At 42.1% G+C, this 20,167-nt stretch overlaps 1 protein-coding gene across 1 annotated transcript in view; it reads left to right on the top strand.

Moving 5' to 3' along the window:
- Positions 1–20,167, top strand: part of ACSM5 (acyl-CoA synthetase medium chain family member 5) — a 31,089-nt gene that overhangs the window by 1,575 nt on the left and 9,347 nt on the right. The window contains exons 2-10 of the mRNA XM_025370743.1: positions 317–535; positions 6,934–7,144; positions 8,102–8,312; positions 10,133–10,276; positions 12,771–12,924; positions 16,655–16,734; positions 18,535–18,658; positions 19,823–19,903; positions 20,046–20,147. Of these exons, the coding sequence (XP_025226528.1) occupies positions 332–535; positions 6,934–7,144; positions 8,102–8,312; positions 10,133–10,276; positions 12,771–12,924; positions 16,655–16,734; positions 18,535–18,658; positions 19,823–19,903; positions 20,046–20,147 (1,311 nt within the window). The 5' untranslated portion in view covers positions 317–331. The remainder of the gene's footprint in view (positions 1–316; positions 536–6,933; positions 7,145–8,101; positions 8,313–10,132; positions 10,277–12,770; positions 12,925–16,654; positions 16,735–18,534; positions 18,659–19,822; positions 19,904–20,045; positions 20,148–20,167) is intronic.

The raw sequence follows: 20,167 nt of genomic DNA, 5'->3' as shown, positions 1-20,167 counted from the left end.
ACTTCGTAAGGTCAGTTCAGGATTGGCCAAAGGCTTTTTGAGGGATTCCGTTTGAAGTACTGAACCTTGAGAAGTGGGCTCTGATTTCTGACCCAGAGGCCCACAGTCAGTGAGAGGTCAAAAGGACGGATCTCGGGGTCAGAGGAGAGAAATGACCATCACAGAGAAGAACTGAGACTGAAGTTGGAGAGTTTGTTCTACAAGTCAGTAGGGACCACAGTCACCGTCAGCACTGACCACAGGTTTCTCCTAACCTCGTGTTGTCCCCAAAGTCCAAAATATATGACAATGCCCTCTTTCCTTTCTTTGGTGACAGACAGGAGGCGACCACATGAGACCATGGTTGAGACACCTGGTCCTCCAGGTACTGAGGAACTCCAGGGGATTCTGTGGGTCTCGCGGGCAGCCAACACCTCTACCTGTTCCTCAGAAGATCGTGGCCGCCTGGGAAGCCATCAGCCTGGGAAGGCAGCCGGTGCCTGAGTACTTCAACTTTGCCCACGATGTGCTGGATGTGTGGAGTCGGCTGGAAGAGGTGAAGCCTGTTCTGTCCTAGAGTCCATCTGGGGCATTTGAGGCTGCCCTCAGGTACCACAGTGAGACTCAAGACTCCAAGACATGTTGATGAGAAAATTTGGACCTGGGAATTTTGCTGGTTCTAAAATGTAAACTGTTAGCATTTGAGACTTAGGAAAAAAAATCTGAGTCAGTGTTGTGAGCCTTAGACATGCTTGTTCCTTCTCTGAAGTGTCCTGCATTCTTGAGCCCAAATCACACAGTGAGACAGTTATGTCCCTTCCGATTCCCTTCTAGTTGTTCATCAACTGAAGGAGGAAGTTTTGTTTTGCTGCTACTCTTTGATGTCTCTTGTTCAGTGTCATGCGCTTCTCTTCTAAATAAGGAAAGAAGGCTGGGCGCGGTGGCTCACGTCCGTAATTCCAGCACTTTGGGGTGCCAGGAAGGGCAGATCACCTGAGGTCAGGAGTTCAAGACCAGCCTCACCAACATGGTGAAACTCTGGCTCTACTAAAAATTAAAAAAATAAAATAAATTAAAAAAATTAGCCAGGCATGGTGGCACACACCTGTAGTCCCAGCTACTTTGGAGGCTGAGGCATGAGAATTGCTTGAACTCAGGAGGCAGAGGTTGCAGTGAGCTGAGATCATGCCACTGCACTCCAGCCTAGACAACAGAGCGAGACTCCATCTCAAAAAATAAAATAAAATAAGACAAAACAAAATAAAATAAGGAAAGAATAGGGCTCAGGCTCAAAGCTTTTTGCAGATCATAACAGATACATAGAATTGAATTAGAGAACCCTGATTTATTTGTGTGTCTCTGTGCATCTGCTTTCTTCTTTATTTTCCCTTATATCTGTGTCTGTTGAGTCTCTCTATTTCATGGTTACTTTTTATTTGTGTTACATGATACTAACTTTTCATTTATAAGAGGAAGACCTACTTATAAAACTGTATTTCAACCAATGTGAAGCTTAACTGATGAGAAAAGCCTTTTCCCTGGGGGTTTTGTCCAAAACAATTACAGACAAATGTTTAACTTCGTTGTTGCCTAAGGCGATGGATAACAGTAGGGACAAACAATAGACTCACCAAAAAGTGAAAAAAGAAAAGCTGGAGAATACAAAACTGCAAATACAAAATTTAATTCAAAGAATTGTATTCATGTTAATTATAACATGAGATTGTTTAAAGAAAAAATATGATGTAAATGGCATTGTTAGTAGATATAGTAAAATTAACTGTCAGCAGATATAGTGAAACTTATGAAGGTGGTATGAGGATGACTGAGACTTAAAAGCAGGCTTTGCAGTCAGATAGACATTGTTCATCCATGTACTTGAAGTGTGACCTTGGACAAGTGCCCTAAGTTCTTTAGATCTCAACTTTCTCATCTGTACAATGATAGTCATACCATATGCTACTTAGAGTAATAGTGAGAATTAAATGAGAAGTGCATGTAAGAGATGAAGCCAGGATGCTCCATTCCTGATGGCCTACAAAAATCTAAGTTCTTTTTGCAATACTAGGGGCATCCTTAGAAGACTTCTCCTAATGATAAAAACAAGCAAGCAGGATTAGGTGAGGAAAAAATGGTAGAATAAGGACTTTCCAGCTATGCGGTAGCCTTGAAAAATAACAGCCCCCATTTCTTGTGCATCATGGCAACCATTAGAGGGGACAGAATGGAGTTGGAGTTTTTTCAAAGCTTCACTTAAGAAGAACTGTTATTATTTGAGCTGCCCATTGGTTCTTTAGAAGACCCTACCTGTAAAACTGTATTTGAATCAACTTGAAGCTCAACCAATGAGAAAAGCCTTTTCCCTGGGGGTTTTTGTCCAAAACAATTACAGACAAATATTATAGCTTCATTGTTCCCTAAGGTGATGCATACCAGCGGGACAAACAATAGACTCACCAAAGAGTGAAAAAAGAAAAGCTGGAGAATCTAATGTCTATGGGAGCTTTAAAAATTATATTGGATTCCTGGAAATCTAGAAAGCAACACACCTAAGTAAGGCTGTGTTCTTTCCCAGGGCTTTGCACATGCTTAGGAAAGATCTGAGGAAACTCTAAGCTCTCACTTCTGGCAGACTGAGAGTTTGAGCATGCAGGAGATTAAGACTAAGGGAGGATTGTTAATTGCCTGGCTGAATGCTAAAGGTGTGCCTCAACACCCACCCAAAGACTGGGAGATTTATTGGTTTCAGGCATTTAAAGAAATTTCTGTCTAATCATAAGATGACTACTAAGCTAACCAAGTAGAGATCTCAGTGGCCACATAGAACAAATAATGCACACTTCACAGAAATGGTTCACAAAAGTCACTAAACAAACAACAACAATCAGCAACAACAAACCAAACTCTGGGGAGTTGCAGGGAATGGATGAGGGGGGAGGGATCTGATTTCCTGAGTAATCAAATGATGTAATTTTAAATGTATAGTTTTTAACAAAAATTTACAAGATGCTCAAAGAAACTTGAAATAGCATGGCTATGGTTATCAAAATAATGCACCCCTTCCCCAAGATTTTTACATCTTAATCCCTGAAACCTGTGAGCATGTTATCTTACACAGCAAAAGAGACCTTGCAACCATTATTATAACTAAAGATATTCATATGAGATTATTCTGGATTATCTGGATAAGCCCAATATAATCATAAGATACCCTATGAGAAGGAAGGAGGGTCAGAGTCAGAGAAGGAGATGTGACAATGAAAACAGAGGTGGGAGTGATGTGGGGCCATGATCCAAGGGATGTGAATTGCCTCTAAAAACTAGAAAATGCAAGGACACAGGCTCTCCACTAAAGCATCCAGTAGGAAAACAATTCTTCTGATACCTTCAGGTTAGTCCACCAAGACTGATTTGGAACTTTTTATCTCCAGAACTATAAGGCTGTATATTTGTGTTGTTTTATGCAACTAAGTTTTTGGTAATTTATTACAGCAGCAATAGATAGGATTATTCAAAACCAATATAGATTTTGGCACCAAGAGTAGCAATGAGAGCTGTAATAAATACCAAAGGATGTGCAAGTAGGTTTGGAATTAGGTGATGGGTAGAGGCTTGAAGAATTTTGAGGAGCACAGAAAAAAGCCTGGATTGCCTTGAGCAGACTGTTAGCAGAAATGCAGATATTAATGATTAATGAACGAGACCTCAAAAAGAAAGGAGGAACATGATAGATGAGACTTGTTTTAAAGAATCATGAATCATGAACAGACTGTTGGTAGAAATATGAACATTAAAGGCACAGATGATAAAAACTCAGAAGGAAATGAAAAATGTAATATCAGAAACTGAAGGAAAGTGGATCCTTATTACATAGTGGCAGAAATTTTGGCTGACTAGCGTCCTAGAGCCATATGGATAGAAGAACTTATAAGGGATAACCTTGGATATTTAGCTAAGAAGATTTCCCAGCCAAGTGTTGAAGATGTGGCCTGATTTCTTCTTGCTGGTTATATTACAACGCTAAAGGAAAGAAAGAGATAGAGGAAAGAATTGTTAAGCAAAAACAGAGCCAGAACTTGGTGGTTTGAACAATTCTCAGCCTTCTTATATTATAAAAGACATTAAAGTTAGAATATTCACTGTCAGAAAAGTATGCTGCAAAGGGAAATCCAAGAGTGTGGTTGGACAATCTTTTGCCAGCAACTCAAGTATCAAAAAGTCACAGAGAACTTTTTAAAGAGATTAGACATGGGGCTCCTGAGTTCCTTCAGTCATGGAGGCAGAAACCAGCAATAGAGATGGGATTATGTGGAAAAGATCTGTGGAGGAGCTACTTCTCTAATGGGATGAATGACTGAGACATACATGAGAGAACCATTAGTTTCTCGAGAATGTTATATCAGCAGAAACACTGCCATCTTGTACTGGACAGAGAGAGGAAAATATAAAAGAAGGCTGTTGGACTCCCCAGATTCTACAGGCAGGAAGCAGATGGTTAAAGCTACTTAGCTGCAAACATGTGTCACCCTTCTTGAAAAAGAAAAGATTGTTTAGGGCAGAGTTGTTAGCCAAGAATGTGGAATTGGGAACCCAGAGGGTGGAGCTGAGCAACTAGAAAGCAAAGCCACAACCACAGAGGATTAAGGGCTTTGAAACATAATAGAGTTTTCTCAGTTGGATTCAGAGTTGCTTGGGATTGGTGACTCATTGTTTTCCTTTTATTTTAATCCATTGTTTGAATGGATATCTCTGTGACTATTATGGAATCCCTGCTTCATCATTGTATTTTAAGAGCAGATAACTTAATATTCAATACTTGAGTAAGGAGCAATAAAAAATGAAGTTAAGAAATAATTTTATTTACTAATAGCATCAAAAAGAATGAAATACATAGAAGTAAATTTAACCAAAGAAGTATAAGGCTTGTACACGGAATATGACAAAACATTACTGAAATAAACTGGAAAAGATACAAACAAATAGAAATACACCCCATGCTCATGGATTAAAGGAATTAATATTGTTAAAATGAAAATACACCCCCAATTGAGCTGCACATTTAATGTAAACTTTATCAAAATCCTAGGAGACTTGTTTACAGAAATAGACAAGCTGATTCAAAAACTCCTATGGAAATGCAAGGGACCCACAGGGACCAAAACAATCTTGGAAAAAAAAAAAAAAAGAAGACTAACACTTTTCTATTTCAAATCTACTGAAAAGTTACAGTAACCAAGACAGTGTGGCACTAGCATAAAGATAGACTTGGATAAATAGGTATGAATTCAGAGTCTAGAAATAAATCCACAAATCTACGATCAATTGATTTTCAACAAGGGTACCGAGACAATTAAATGGATGAAATAATTGTCTTTCCAACCAATGATGCTGGCACAACTGGGTGTTCACATGCAAAAGAATTAATTGAGTCTCTTACCTGACATTAAATACAAAAATTAGCTCAAAATGTATCAAAGACCTAAATGAAGAAACAAAAAGCGTAAGAAAATTTTTAGAAGAAAACATAGGAGTGTATCTTTGTGACCTCTGATTAGGCAACGGTTTCTAAAGCAAAAGCAACAAAAGAAAAAATAGATTAATTGGGCTTCATGAAAATTAATCATATTTGTATATGAAAGTAAAAAGACAGCTCACAGAATAGGAGAAAATATCTGAAAAATCACATATTGGGTAAGGGTCTAGTATCTACCACACTTAAAGAACTCAAACTTGACAGTGAAAAACACAAATAACCCAATTAAAATATGGGCTAAGAATCTGAATAGACATTTCCTTAAGGAATATAAACAAATGGCCAATAGACACATGAAAAGATGCTTGACATCTTTATTCACTAGGGAAATGCAAATTCTAGCTACAAGGAGATACCACTTCATAACCAGTGGCATGGCAAAAAAAAAAAAAAAAGGCACAATAACAAGTGTTGGAGATGATGCAGAGAATTAGAACCCTCAAACATGCCTGGATGGAAATGTAAAATGGTGCAGTGCTATGGAAAACAGTTTGGCAGTTCCTCCAAAAGTTAACATAGAGTTATTACAGTACTGACCCAGGAATTGTACTCCTAGGTACATATCCAAGACAATAGAAAACATGTGCTCACACAAAAACTTGTACATAAATCCTCAAAGCAATGTTATTTAGAATAGCCAAAAAGTAGAACCAACCCTAATGTCTGTCAACTGATGAATGGATAAACAAAATGTGGTCTATCCATACAGTGGAATATTATTCAGCCATCAAAAGCATGTAATACCAATTCATGATATGACATAGATAAATCTTGAAAGCATTGTACAAAGTGAAAGAAACCAGACATAAAGCTACATATTGTATGATACCATTCATATGAAATATCCAGAAGATGCAAATCCATAGAGACAGAAAGCAGATAAGTGGTAGCCAGGAGCTGGAGGAGGAGGGAATGGGGAGGGACTGCTAATTTGTACAGTGTTTCTTTTTAGGGCAACAAAAATGTTCTGGAATTAGAGAATGGTGATAGCTACACAACCTTGTGAATATATTAAGAAACAGTGAGTTGTGTGCTTTAAAATGGTGATTTTTCTGGTACCTGAATTATATTTCAATAAAAAAGGGAAAAACAGAAAACAGTGTAAATCACGTGCTACCTTTTGCATTAAAAAGATAGTAGGAAAAATATATGTGCTTGTGTTTGCCTAAAGAAACTATGGAAGGATATGCAAAAAACTAATACAATTGGTTACTTAGTGAGGCAGAGGAAGTAGAAAACAGGGCAGATAGGTACAAGGAAGGGAGCAAGCCTTTTCAATCATGCCTTTCCATATTGCTTTGCTTTCGGAACCCTGTGAATTTTACATGAACTACTATAAAACATTAAACAACAGCAACAAGCAAACAAAAATTCTCAATAAATTACTTCTATTTTTTTTTTCTGCCTGCACCACCATCTAGGCTGGACACCGCCCCCCAAATCCTGCCTTCTGGTGGGTCAATGGCACAGGAGCAGAGATGAAGTGGAGCTTTGAGGAGCTGGGGAAGCAGTCCAGGAAGGCAGCCAATGTGCTGGGGGGTGCATGTGGCCTGCAGCCTGGGGACAGAATGATGCTGGTACTCCCACGGCTCCCGGAGTGGTGGCTGGTCAGTGTGGCTTGCATGCGGACAGGTCAGTAAGCAGGGCTGCTGGGAATTTTAGCTGGGGTCAGACATAACCTGCCAGAGCTTTGCGGTGTCCACAGAGTCTTGAAGATGGAGCGAAAATAAACCCTATGTGGAGTTGTGCTTACTTCCTATTTGCCCAACAGTCACAGACTTGATTGTATAATAGGGGCCAGACAGTGATGTAATTGATAAAAGCAGGTCAGTGCAAGCAGTAGGGAGTGGTGAGGACTGCGGCAAACGGGAGATCACATGCTTTATCAAATGGGGTCGCTGCTTCTCAACTCGAACCAAATGTTCCCACGACAGGATGAATACCGGTGTTATCAGAACTTCTGATTTGTAATGGAAACCTCTGGATTTTTATGAAAAATCCTCCTGTCTTTTAATGTTGGCATCTGTCATTTTAAAAAGTCCTGACTGGGACAAATCAAGCTTATTTTCTGCTGGTCGTGGTTTGGGAGCCTTGCTTTAGTTGCTAGAATTTTACCTGAACAATGCAGTTATAGATGAGGGACTCCTATAACCAATCTATGTTAGTTTCACTCTTAGACTTTATGATTCTCATTATCACAGCATCATCCAGCTGCCAAAGGCAGGCAGATAAAGAGGAAATAAAAGAACTAGTGATATTATCCCTTGCAGGAGGTTAGGGGGACAGCTCGTCCTGTTGTCACGAATGTCCAGGGCAGTGAAACATTACCTTCTTAGAATGGTTCCTTCAGCAGAGACACAGAGGAGGAAAGAGGCCGCAGTGAGCCTAGCAAGCCTCCGCTGATGCTGAGTGAATGAGTGGTCATGCACTTATTCAGAAGGCTAGGGTTTTTAGGCTGCTGTTATTATTGTTACCTCTTCCAGCTCAGGCATTCCAACCCTCCCCAGCCCCTTCCTGCCCTCATCTCTTACCTCTATACCCAAGACCTTCCCTGCTATCCAGTCAACATCCACTTCTGTTTTATGCCAGGGGTTGTCATGATTCCGGGTGTCACTCAGCTGACGGAGAAGGACCTCAAGTACCGGCTGCAGGCGTCCAGGGCCAAGTCTATTATCACCAGTGACTCCCTAGCTCCAAGGGTGGATGCCATCAGCGCTGAATGCCCCTCCCTCCAGACCAAGCTGCTGGTGTCAGACAGCAACAGTCGGCCAGGCTGGTTGAACTTCAGGGAACTCCTCCGGTGAATTGGGGTTCTCCAGGAGAACAGCAGAAAAATGAAGTCATTTCCCCTTTAAGCAACAAAAGATGAAATGCGTTGCTGATTTCACACACAGAGAGTGAATCAGAGAGGAACACTCCCCTTGGCAGCCAGACTGACCTGAGCATAATCCTGGTCACCACCTTAATGTTCAAGGTCGCTCATTCAGTCAGTGCTGGATTTGTCAGCAGCTTTTCTGTGCTTCATTTGCTTCTATAATGGCGGTAGTGGTTATTAGAGCTACCATTCAGAGTATATGAAATAACCTATATGGTGCATTTAGTACATAGCAGGTGGTCAATTAATAATCAACTTATGGCCGTGTATTGGGTACTTAGCGTATTCCTAGATACTGTGCTATGTAAGCCTTCACCTTCATTCATTCATGTAGCAAAGGTTTAATGAACATCTATTTCGTGACAAGCATTGTGTTTGGTGTTCAGAACACCATAATGGATAAGACATCATCTTATTTAATCCCTGAAAAGGACATGATGATGTGCCCTTCAACCCAGTTTTACAGATGAGGAAACTGAGGCTTGGAAAACTAAAGTGACTTGCCCAAGGTGTTAAAAAGTAGTTAAGTCAGGATTGGGCAGAGCCGAGACCCTCTCTGCCTTAGAGCAAGGACCTGGTGGAAACCCTTCTTAGAATTTGAGACTTTGTCCTGATTGGAAGCCAGAACCCAAAAGGGGCCTCTCAGAGGCCTGAACAATTGAGTCACGAATGCTCACCCCACAGACCAGCTGCATCAGATTCACCTGGATGCTGTTTTGAATACAGATGACAAGGCCTCACATCTGACCTACTTAACCAGACATAGATGAGCAAGAGCCCTGGGGATCTTTTTTTTAAAAATCAGCCCATAGGCCTGGGCGCCGTGGCTCACACCCATAATCCCAGCACTTTTGGAGGCCAGGCAGGCGGATCACCTGAGGTTGGGAGTTTGAGACCAGCCTGACTAACATGGAGAAACCCCTTCTCTACTGAAAATACAAAATTAGCTGGGCGTGGTGGCGCATGCCTATAATCCCAGCTACCCGGGAGGCTGAGGCAGGAGAATCACTTGAACCCAGGAGACGGAGGTTGCAGTGAGCCAAGATTGCGCCATTGCACTCTAGCCTGGGCAACAAGAGCGAAACACTGTCTCAAAAAAAAAAAAAAAAATTCAGCCCATATGGTTTTGAAGAGCTGTCTGTGGGCCTAGATCAGTGGTTCTCAATTTTGGTTGTTACTAGAATTACTGAGAAGCATTTAAGAAAACATCAAAGATTCCGATTTTATTTTGTTCAGAGTGGATAGACAAGTTTCTTCCAAAAATTTACCAGGGGACTTCACGTTGCAGCCAGGGATGAGAGCCAGTGGATTAGCTGGTCATCCAGATCTCAGAACTTTGGGAATTACCCAGATCTCAAAACCCCATACTGGGGGAAACCTTTAGAAAACAGTTCTAAATTATTAGAAATTGCGGTGGGGGTGGAAGCTGTGCCTAAATGTGCAGAATTATAGACACGGACATGTGTGTGTTCTACCAGAAAGTCCTCATACCTTGGTAAGAAAGCATGGGCTCTTTTGAGTGAGTTATTTAACCATTTGAGCCTCAGTTTCCTTGTCTGCAAAAGGGTTATAATGATAGTACCTACCCTATGAGGTGATTGCAGGTTACCCAAGCCAGAGCTTTCAGCACAGCACCTCACACGTGATGCTTATGAAACGATAGTCATATTGTTGTTATACATATTACCGGTGCTACTAACTGTTTTTACTATGGTAGCGCCACCTAGTGTTTTTACGTTTTACAGGGAGGCACCTACAGAGCACAACTGCCTGAGGACAAAGAGTCGAGACCCGCTGGCCATCTACTTCACCAGCGGAACCACCGGGGCCCCCAAGATGGTCGAGCACTCCCAGAGCAGCTACGGACTGGGTTTTGTGGCCAGCGGAAGGTACCAGAGCAGCTTGTCTAGAGGATCCAAGAACAGAAAGTGGAGAGTGGTCTGGAGGGAGTGGTGTGAGGGGAAGGATGTCAGGAGCTGAGGTCAGAGAGCCAATAGGAGCAGCTCAGGAAGGATCTTGATGATTCTGGATTTTACTCTGAGTGAAGTGAAAAGCCACTGGAGGTTTCTTTTTAAATCGTAGCCTATGTATACACACACACACACACACACACACACACACACATACATAAACATATACATACATATATCATAAATGTACCCTTTTAACCATTTTAAGTGTACAGTTTAGTGTCATTAAATACATTCACACTGTTGTGCAACCATGATCACCATCCATTTCCAGTATTTACTTTATCTTTCCAAATGAGAACTATGCCCCCATTACCCAATAACGCCCCATTACCCTCTCCCCTCACCCCTGGTAACCTCTATTTTACTTTTCATCTCCGTGAATTTGATACTCCAGGTATTTCCTGTGATTGGCATCATGCAGTCTGTCCTTTTGTTTTGCAATTTGGCTTCTTTCACTTAGCATAATGTCCTCAAGTTTCATCCATGTCGTGGCATGTGTCAAAATTTCCCTCCCTTTTAAGACTGAAAAATATTCTATTGTATGGATAGACCACATTTTATTTGTTTTTTTATTTTATTTTATTTTTATTTTTTTGAGACAAGAGTTTTTCTCTTTTGCCTAGGCTGGAGTGCAGTGGTACAATCTCCGCTCACTGCAACCTCTGCCTTCTGGTTTCAAGCGATTCTCCTGCCTCAGCCTCCCAGGTAGCTGGGATTACAGGTGCCCGCCATCACACCCGTCTAAATTTTGTACTTTTAGTAGAGATGGGGTTTCACCATGTTGGCCAGCCTGGTCTCGAACTCCTGACCTCGTGATCCTCCTGCCTCGGCCTCTCAAAGTGCTGGGATTATAGACATGAGTCACTGCCCCTGGCCTCGACCACATTTTAAATAATCCATTCACCTGTTGATAGACACTTGGGTAGCTTCCACATTTTGGCTGTTGTCCATAATGTTGCTATAAACACTGGCATACGAGTATCTGTTAGAGTCTCTGCTTTTACTTCTTTTGGGTATACATGCAGAAATGAAATTGCTGGATCACATGGTAATTCTATGTTTAATTTTTTTTGAGAAGCATTGGATATTTTGAGCAGAGGAGTGACGTAATCTAATATGTTTTTTAAAGGCTCACTCAGGATGTTGGGTTCACAATGAAACTGTAGAGGAAACAGCTAAAGAAGATGACTAGTGCATTAAGAGGCAAGCATGGTAGCTTGCCCGGGGAGAAGTGGGAGAAGAGATGAGATTCTGAATGTATTTTCAACCTAGACTCAATAAGACTTGCTGACAGAGTCAGTGTGGAATGAGAAGGAGGAGTCAAGGATGGCTCTAAGAAGAATGGCCTGAACAACCAGAAGCACTAAATGATGGGGGAAGAACGGTGGGATGAGCTGTCTAGTGGGAAGAAAACCGAGTTTGTTTATAGAGTTGTCAATTTGAGAGCCTTCTTAGACATCTCCATCCCCTTGTTAAAAGTGGAGATGTTGAGTGGGCATTTGGATATACACGTCTGAAGTTAGAGAGAAAGATTCATGCTGAACTTATCAGTGTAAAGATGGTATTTCATACCATGAGATGGGATGAGATCAGCAAAGTGTAATATAAACTGAAAAGAGAATGGGTCTCAGGACTGAGTGTCTGAGGTATTTCTGCACTGAAGGGGAGACCAGGAGGACTCAGCAGAGGAGACTGAGAAGGGAACAGCCAATGAAAGGGGGAGAACCAGGAGTGCCTGTGTCCCAGGATTCAAGTGCATGACTGCTTTTCTGTCTTGCATGTTTGCAGACACTGTTTCCCATTCCTGGGATGCTCCTGCTTCTCTGCCTCACCTATATAATCCCTATGCATTGTTTATGTCTAACTCAAGTGTCATCTCCTCTACCAGAGCATTTCTCAGAAACTCATCTCCAACATTGCTCTGGATTAGGTGCCTATTCTCTGTAATTGCACAAGGCTTTGTGTTTAGCTCTGTTAAAACATGCTCTCCAGTGGCTTCCTAGATATTTATACTTCCTAAACTCTAAGGCCCTAAAGCAAGACGAATTGTTCATTTCTATATCCCTAGTGCTAACCCAGACTAAGTGCTAAATAAATGTTGCCTAAATAAAGTGACCTTAGCACAGAGTACTGGGGTTAACTTTTTCCCTTATAGATCACACCCACTGGACTGTGAACTTTCTGGAAACTCTTTTTGCTTCTGTATTCTTAGTCTAGGGCAGAGGTACATGGAAGATGCTCAGTAAATGCCTGTTGAGACAATAGTTGACTTGATGGTTCTTGTTCAGGTTTCACAAGTATAAGTGAGTACCCACTGAGCAGGGCTCCAAATGGGGTGATATAGATAATACAATCCTTCTTAAAGGTAGAGTCATCGCCAAAGGTGCTGACGTTCTCTAATTTTTGGCAGACGGTGGGTGGCCTTGACCGAATCGGACATCTTCTGGAACACGACTGACACTGGCTGGGTGAAAGCAGCCTGGACTCTCTTCTCTGCCTGGCCTAATGGAGCTTGTATTTTTGTGCATGAGCTGCCCCGAGTTGATGCCAAAGTTATCCTGAATGTAAGAGGAAAAACCAACAACACCCCATGTGTGTTGGGTATAAATCAGATGAGTGGAATATAGATTTCAGGCTGCAGGAGAAAACACATGAATCAATGACTTTAAGGCTTCTTTGGTGTGGCTCCCGGGCCTTCCATAATCTGGTTCCTGACCACCTGGTTCCCTTCCATCATTGCCTATGCTCTAGCTAGATTCCTAGATTAAGACCATTTCATTGCTATTTCTCCTACATGGGGTGCCCTTGTCTCCACCACTTTCTTCCTTATGCCTCTGCCAAAACCCCAGGTATTTGTCAAACCCTTAGGCAAAATCAGTCTGTGCCTCAACTCCAAATGCTACTGTCCATGGTGTTTAACATGAGTAGTTGGCCCAACTAGAGAGTCCTGGTGACTCCTACTCAGTCTCCGAGGGTCTTCTTATAGGGAGGGAGGAGATTGGTGCCCCCAGTCAAGACACAGGTCACCTTTCTCCAGCCCCCCATATCCTAAGTGTCATCCCTTAAAATGTCAGAGGGCTCTTCTGCTCATATTATTTGTACTGAGATAAGCTGTATCACCTGGTAGCTAACTGCACAGGTCATGCCATCAGTCAAAGAGTCAGACCTGGACTCTGATCCTACACCTTTGATTCGCTAGTTGTGTGGCCTTGGGGAAGTTGCCTAATCTCCCTGAACTGCAGTTTCAGCCTCACCTATAAGAAAGGGATAACGTATCTCTATAGAGTTGCTGCGAGAATGAAATGATACAAGGCAAAGGGGCCAGCACATAGTAAGTTCTTTTTTGAAATAATTTTTAATTTTTGTGGGTACATAGTAGGTGTATATATTTATGGGGTACATTAGATATTTTGATGTAGGCATGCCATGCATGAAAATCACATCATAGAGAATGAGGTATACATCCCCTGAAAGCATTTATCTTTTGTGTTACAATCTAATTATACTCTTTCAGTTATTTTAAAATATACAATTAAGTTCTTATTGACTAAAGTCACCCTGATGGGCTTTAAAATAATAGGTCTTATTCATTCATTCTATTACTTTGGTACCAACTAACCATCCCCACCTTTCTCTCAGCCCCCAACTACCCTTCCCAGCCTCTGGTAGTCATCCTTCTAATCTCTATTTCCATGAGGTCAATTGTTTTGACTTTTAAATCTCACAAATAAGTGAGAACATGTGAAGTTAGTCTTTCTGTGCCTGGCTTATTTCACTTAACATAATGATCTCCAGTTCCACCCATGTTATTGCAAATGACAGGACCTCATTCTTTTTTATGGATCCATTGTGTATATGTACATTTTCTTTATCCATTCATCTGTTGATGGACACTTACGTTGTTTCAAAACATAGTAGATTCTTTTTTAAAAAACAATTATTTTCATAGGTTATGGGGGAACAGTAACTAAAAGGTGGTGTTTGGTTACATTAGTAAGTTCTTTAGTGGTGATTTATAAGATTTTGGTGCACCCATCACCTAAACAGTATACACTGCACCCGATTTGTAGTCTTTTATCCCTCACCCCCTTCCCACCCTTTCCCCCAAGTCCCTAAAGTCCATTATGTCATTCTTATGCCTTTGCATCTTCATAGCTTAACTCCCATTTATGAGGGAGAACATAAAATGTTTGGTTTTCCATTCCTGAGTTACTTTACTTAGAATAATAGTCTCCAATCTCATCAAGGTCCCTGTGAATGCCATTACTTCATTCCTTTTTATGGCTGAATTGTATTCCATTATATATATTTATATACCACACTTTCTTTGTCCACTTGATTTATGGGCATTTGGGTTGGCTCCACATTTTTGCAATTGCAGACTGTGCTGCTATAAACATATATGTGCAAGTATCTTTTTCATATAATGACTTCTTTTCCTCTGGGTAGATATCCAGTAGTAGGATTGCTAGATCAAGTGGTAGTTCTACTTTTAGTTCTTTAAGGAATCTCCACACTGTTTTCCATAGTGGTTGAACTAGTTTACATTCCTACCAGCAATGTATAGGTGTTCCTTGTTCACTGCATCCATGCCAACATCTATTTTGATTTTTTGATTATGGCCATTCTTGCAGGAGTAAGCTGGTACCACATGGTGGACCAAATATAGTAGATTCTTAACCCATATTGATTGTTATCATCATGACCAAACTCATCACCATCATTATCCACGTAGTGTTTGATCAGCCAGTGTATGGACCTTCTCCTCGCATTGCCCCCAGCTCTGACATAGTGTTTTCATTATCTATTGCTATGTAATAAATTATACCCAAACATAGAACTTTAAAACACAAGCATTTATCTCACAGTTTCTGATGGTCAGGAAGCTGGAGGCAGCTTAATGAGGGGATTTGGGAATAGAGTCTCTCATGAGGTTGCAATCAAGAGGTCAGCAAAGTACGCTCGTGTTCATAGCAGCATTAACAATAACTAAAAGGTGAAAGCAACACAAGTGTCCATCCACAGATGAATGAACAAACAAAATGTGGTGTGTACATGCAAAGGAATATTACCCAGCCTTAAAAAGGAAGGACATCTTGTTATATGATATAATGTGGATAACCCTTGAGGACATTATGCTAAGTGAAACATGACAGTCATACAAGGACAAATATTGTATGATTCCACTTACATGAGATACCAAGAGTAGTCAAATTCATAGACACAGAAAGTACAACGGTGTTTACAAGGAGTTAGGGGAGAGAGTAATGGGAAATTATTGTGTAATGGGTGCGGAGTTTAAGTTTGAGAGGCTAAAAATAGTCCTGGAGGTGGATGGTAGTGATGGTTTCACAACATTGTGGAAATATTTAATCCCACTGGACTATACACTTAAAAACCATTCCAATGGGCAAATTCTATGTTGAGTGTATGTTACCACAATAATTTAAAAAAAGATATTAGCTAGGACTGCAATCATCTTAAGGATTGACTGAAGCTGAAAAATTGCTTACAAACTCATGGTGGCTGGGTACAGTAGCTCATGCCTGTAATCCCAGCACTTTGGGAGGCCAAGGCGTGTGGATCATGAGGTCGGGAGTTCACGACCAGCCTGGCCAAGATGGTGAAACCCCGTGTCCACTAAATATACAAAAATTAGCCAGGCATAGTGGAGGGTGCCTGTAATTCCAGCTACTCATGAGTCTGAAGCAGAGAATTGCTTGAACCTGGGAGATGGAGGTTGCAGTGAGCTGAGATCTTGCCACTGCACTCCAGCCTGGGTGACAGAGCGAGACTCCATCTCAAAAAACAAAAGAAAACAAAAAAAATTCACTGGTCGTTTTTAGTAGACTTCAGTTTCTCACTGGGTGTTTGCTAGAGTCTCCAGTTTCTCACTGTGTGCACCTGTCCATAGGATGGCTTGAGCATACTCAAAACATGGTGGCTTGCTTCCCCCAGAACAAGGGATCCAAGAAAGGGAGAGAGAAAGAACATCCAAGACAGAAACCGTAGTCTTTGTACAACTGAATCTTGAAAGTGATATTCATCACCTTGACAGTATGCCATTGCTGTCACAGACCCACTTTGGTATGAGGTGAGAGGGGATTCCTCCAAAGGTGCAAATGCTAGGAAGTAGGGGTCACTGGGCACCATCTTGGATGCTGGATTCCACACATAGTTTTCAACTTCTCTGCTTTGGTAGTGAGAATATAAAGATGCAGTGCATTTGGCTCCATCTTCATGGTCCCACCCCAGTGATTCTAAGGACATCTTTCACCCTTTGCTTTTGTTTAGACTCTCTCTACATTCCCGATAACCACCCTCTGCTGTGTCCCAACCATCTTTCGGCTGCTTGTGCAGGAGGATCTGACCAGGTACAGCCCATCTGTTTGGTGCTTTGAGGGTCTAAGTATGTGAATATATAGCATGGGTATCCACACATACAACTATCCTCTCATTCCAACTCTCTTTCTATCTTTCTCTGTCTCTATATATTTTTCTGCCTCTCTGTCTCTCTCTCGCACACACATTTATATACATACACATTGACAAGTCAACATACCTGTAAACCTCACAGATGCCCCTCAAGAACAAGCTTCTGGCCCCCAAAAATTTGCATCCAGAGGGAACTAAATAGATTTAGAGCAGTCTGAAATTTTAGCACCTGAGATAGGCTTCTCCCCACACCATACACCCATGGGCTATTCTCTCAGCAGTGTGTCTGCTACTTCTGTGAGGTGAGAGAAATGACTGGACAATTGTTAGCCACCTATGGAGTGGGGTTTGTGGCCAGGGCCCTCAGGTCTGGTGAAACTAACAAGCCCACACCACAGTAGATGCCCCAACTCTCAGCCTCAGACTCACCCCAGCCAACTGTTCTCTGACCACATGCCATTGGGCACCCAAGAGAAAGGGACAAGGCACTGATGATGGCTCCATCCTGGGTGAAGCCAAAGCAACATCTTCTGGCAGAACAGGGCTAGTTGCTGGGGTATATGGAGAAAGGCCCACCGTCCTTCAGTACCCACCAACCCTGACCTGTTCTCCCTCTTTTGTCCTCCCCCAAGTCATAAGGAGTCATCCTCTCATCTTTCCTAATCACATGAATCTACCTACCAAGTGCCCAGAGGAGGGAGTTCTTAACATGCTTCTAAAAGTGAATTCTTCTCCAATGTAAGAAGTTCATCCCATTCGGTGATCTGATGTGTGCATCTCCAGATGATGATTTTGGCTGAAAGCAAGCTCCAAGTACCTTGTTAAGAACAATGTCGTTGAATGCCATTTGGTAGTACTAAGTAACTTCGTCAAGCCAATTTGATCTCCCTTCTCCTCCAAGATCAAAAATGTACTTGCAATCACTGATTTTTTTTTTCTTTTAGTTTGGATGATTTGTTGAACAGAAAGGGCGTTTTGCAACATAATTAATCTGTAGGAATTTGTGGGATTCTTAGAGGACTAATTTTTATCTTTTCAGTTTTCTTTTCTCTCCTTTCTCTTCCTCTTTCTTATTTATTTATTTATTTAAGAGACGGAGTCTTGCTCTGTCGCCTAGGTTGGAGTGCAGTGGCATGGTCTTGGCTCACTGCAACCTCCGCCTCCTGGATTCCAGCTTTCCTCCCACCTCAGCCTTCCAAGTAGTTGGGACTACAGGCATGTGCCACCATACCTGGCTAATTTTTTGTATTTTTTGGTAGAGATGGGGTTTTACCACATTGACCAGGCTGGTCTTCAACTCCTGAGCTCAAGCAATCTGCCCACCTTGGCCTCCCAAAGTGCTGGGACTACAGGTGTGAGCCATGGTGCCTGGCCTATCTTTTCAATTTCTAATTGATTTATCTATCCTTTTCAATCAGATTATTGTCCTAACCAATTTATGATCAGTTTTTTTCCAACTAAATTATTTTGGCCAAGTTACCTGGAACTCACCATATTATGCCAAAACCTATTATATGAGCTTCTGATTTTATCCCAAACTCAGGGTGAATCTTTTAAAAATTATCTGTCCATGAGGAGAATGGTTGCAAAGCCAGAGGATGGACTCACTTAGAGCAGGTTAAAAAGCAGGGCCGTCTACCCTCTAGTGCCTGTGGGTGTTTACATCTGGGCAGTGGCACCAGAAGGCGGGTGGTATGAAGATCCTGACATAGGTGGCCTTGTTTTCCTGCCTGAGAAAGGTACCAGTTTCAGAGCCTGAGGCACTGTCTGACCGGAGGAGAGGCCCTCAACCCTGACGTGAGGGAGAAGTGGAAACGCCAGACCGGTGTGGAGCTGTACGAAGGCTATGGCCAGTCTGAAACGGTGAGCACTGGAGGGGCCAGGTCCCCTCCAGGGCTTCCTGCCTCTCCAGCTGTAACCTCCCTGAAGCTTCTCAGGGACCACCCCACCACTCCTCCACCCAGGCGAGAAGCTGATAACAAAACTCCATCAGCTTTCCTTCCCTTTTGATTTCCATATGTTCTCACTTATAAGCGGGAGCTAAGCTATGAGGATGCAAAGACATACAAAGTGGTACAAAAGACTTTGGAGACTCAGAAGGAGGAAGGTGGGAGGAGGGGTGTGAGGGTAAAGAAACTACATATTGGGTATAATGTACACTACTCAGGTGACAGATGCACTAAAATCTCAGAATTCACCACTGTAGAATTCATCCATGTTACAAAAAAACGCTCATACCCAAAAACCTATTGAAATACACACACACACACACCAGACACACACACACACACTTCTTAAAAATTAAAAAAAGGTACTTTAAAGTGCTTTTACAACTATACCATGACCAGCAAACCAGCCCTCACGGTTGAATGCATTGTTTGTCTCTACCAAGACAGCCTACATGTGCGGCTGTTCAGAGTCCCAGATTCTAAGCAGCGTCCTCTACAGTCATCTAGGAAGAGATCTGGGGATCAACTGAGTCTTTTGGCTCAGAGATGCATTAAGTTCTTTATGTTTGAGTGCCCCCTGGAGTGCCCCATAACTGTTGACTATGGAAAGAAAAGAAGAAAGGCAAGAAGGAAGGAAGAAAATAGGAAGAAAATGAAGAAGGAAGGGAGAGAGGAAATAAAGAAAAGAGAAAGGAAAGGAAGGGAAAAAAGATGAAAGGAAGGAAGGAAATAGTGAAGAAAGAAGAAGGGAGGACAGAGGAAAATGGAGAATGAAATAACAGGGAAAGGAATGAAATAAAGGAGGAAATAAAATGAAGGAGGGAAGAAAAAAACAGGAAAGGAGAAAGGAAAGAGGAAAGGAAAGAAGGAAAGGAAGGAGTGAGGGAGGAAGAAAAAAGAAAAAAGGGAGGAAGAAAGGAGAGAAATGGAGAGAGGAGAAGGGAAAGAAAGAAGAAAGTGAGGGAGGAGAAAAAAGAGGATGAGAGAAAGAGTTATCAGGCAGGGCGAGAGAAAGGCATGGTCCAGGAAAGAAGCTAAGTGGAAAGGCTCTTCTTTATCCGTACTGCTTTCTCCCCAGGTTGTCATCTGTGCCAATCCAAAAGGCATGAAAATCAAGTCTGGATCCATGGGGAAGGCAGTCCCACCCTACGATGTGCAGGTAGCAGCCTCCCCTAACTTCTGGCGAGGCCTGGCATGGAGAGGAGAAAGACACACAGGCCTGGCTGGCATGAGCCTCTGGGCTGCTGCAGTAGCCCAGGGTGTAGACGCTCATACATGCACCTCTGTGATCTCCCTGCCAGATTGTGGATGATGAGGGCAATGTCCTGCCTCCTGGAGAAGAGGGGAATGTTGCCATCCGTATCAGACCCACCCGGCCCTTCTGTTTCTTCAATTGCTATTTGGTAAGAGACGGGAACAGCCG

Source organism: Theropithecus gelada, chromosome 20, assembly GCF_003255815.1.
Source record: "Theropithecus gelada isolate Dixy chromosome 20, Tgel_1.0, whole genome shotgun sequence".
NCBI lineage: Eukaryota > Metazoa > Chordata > Mammalia > Primates > Cercopithecidae > Theropithecus > Theropithecus gelada.
The sequence above is the reverse complement of the archived record's forward strand: the minus strand, read 5'-3'. Positions and strand labels throughout refer to the sequence as shown.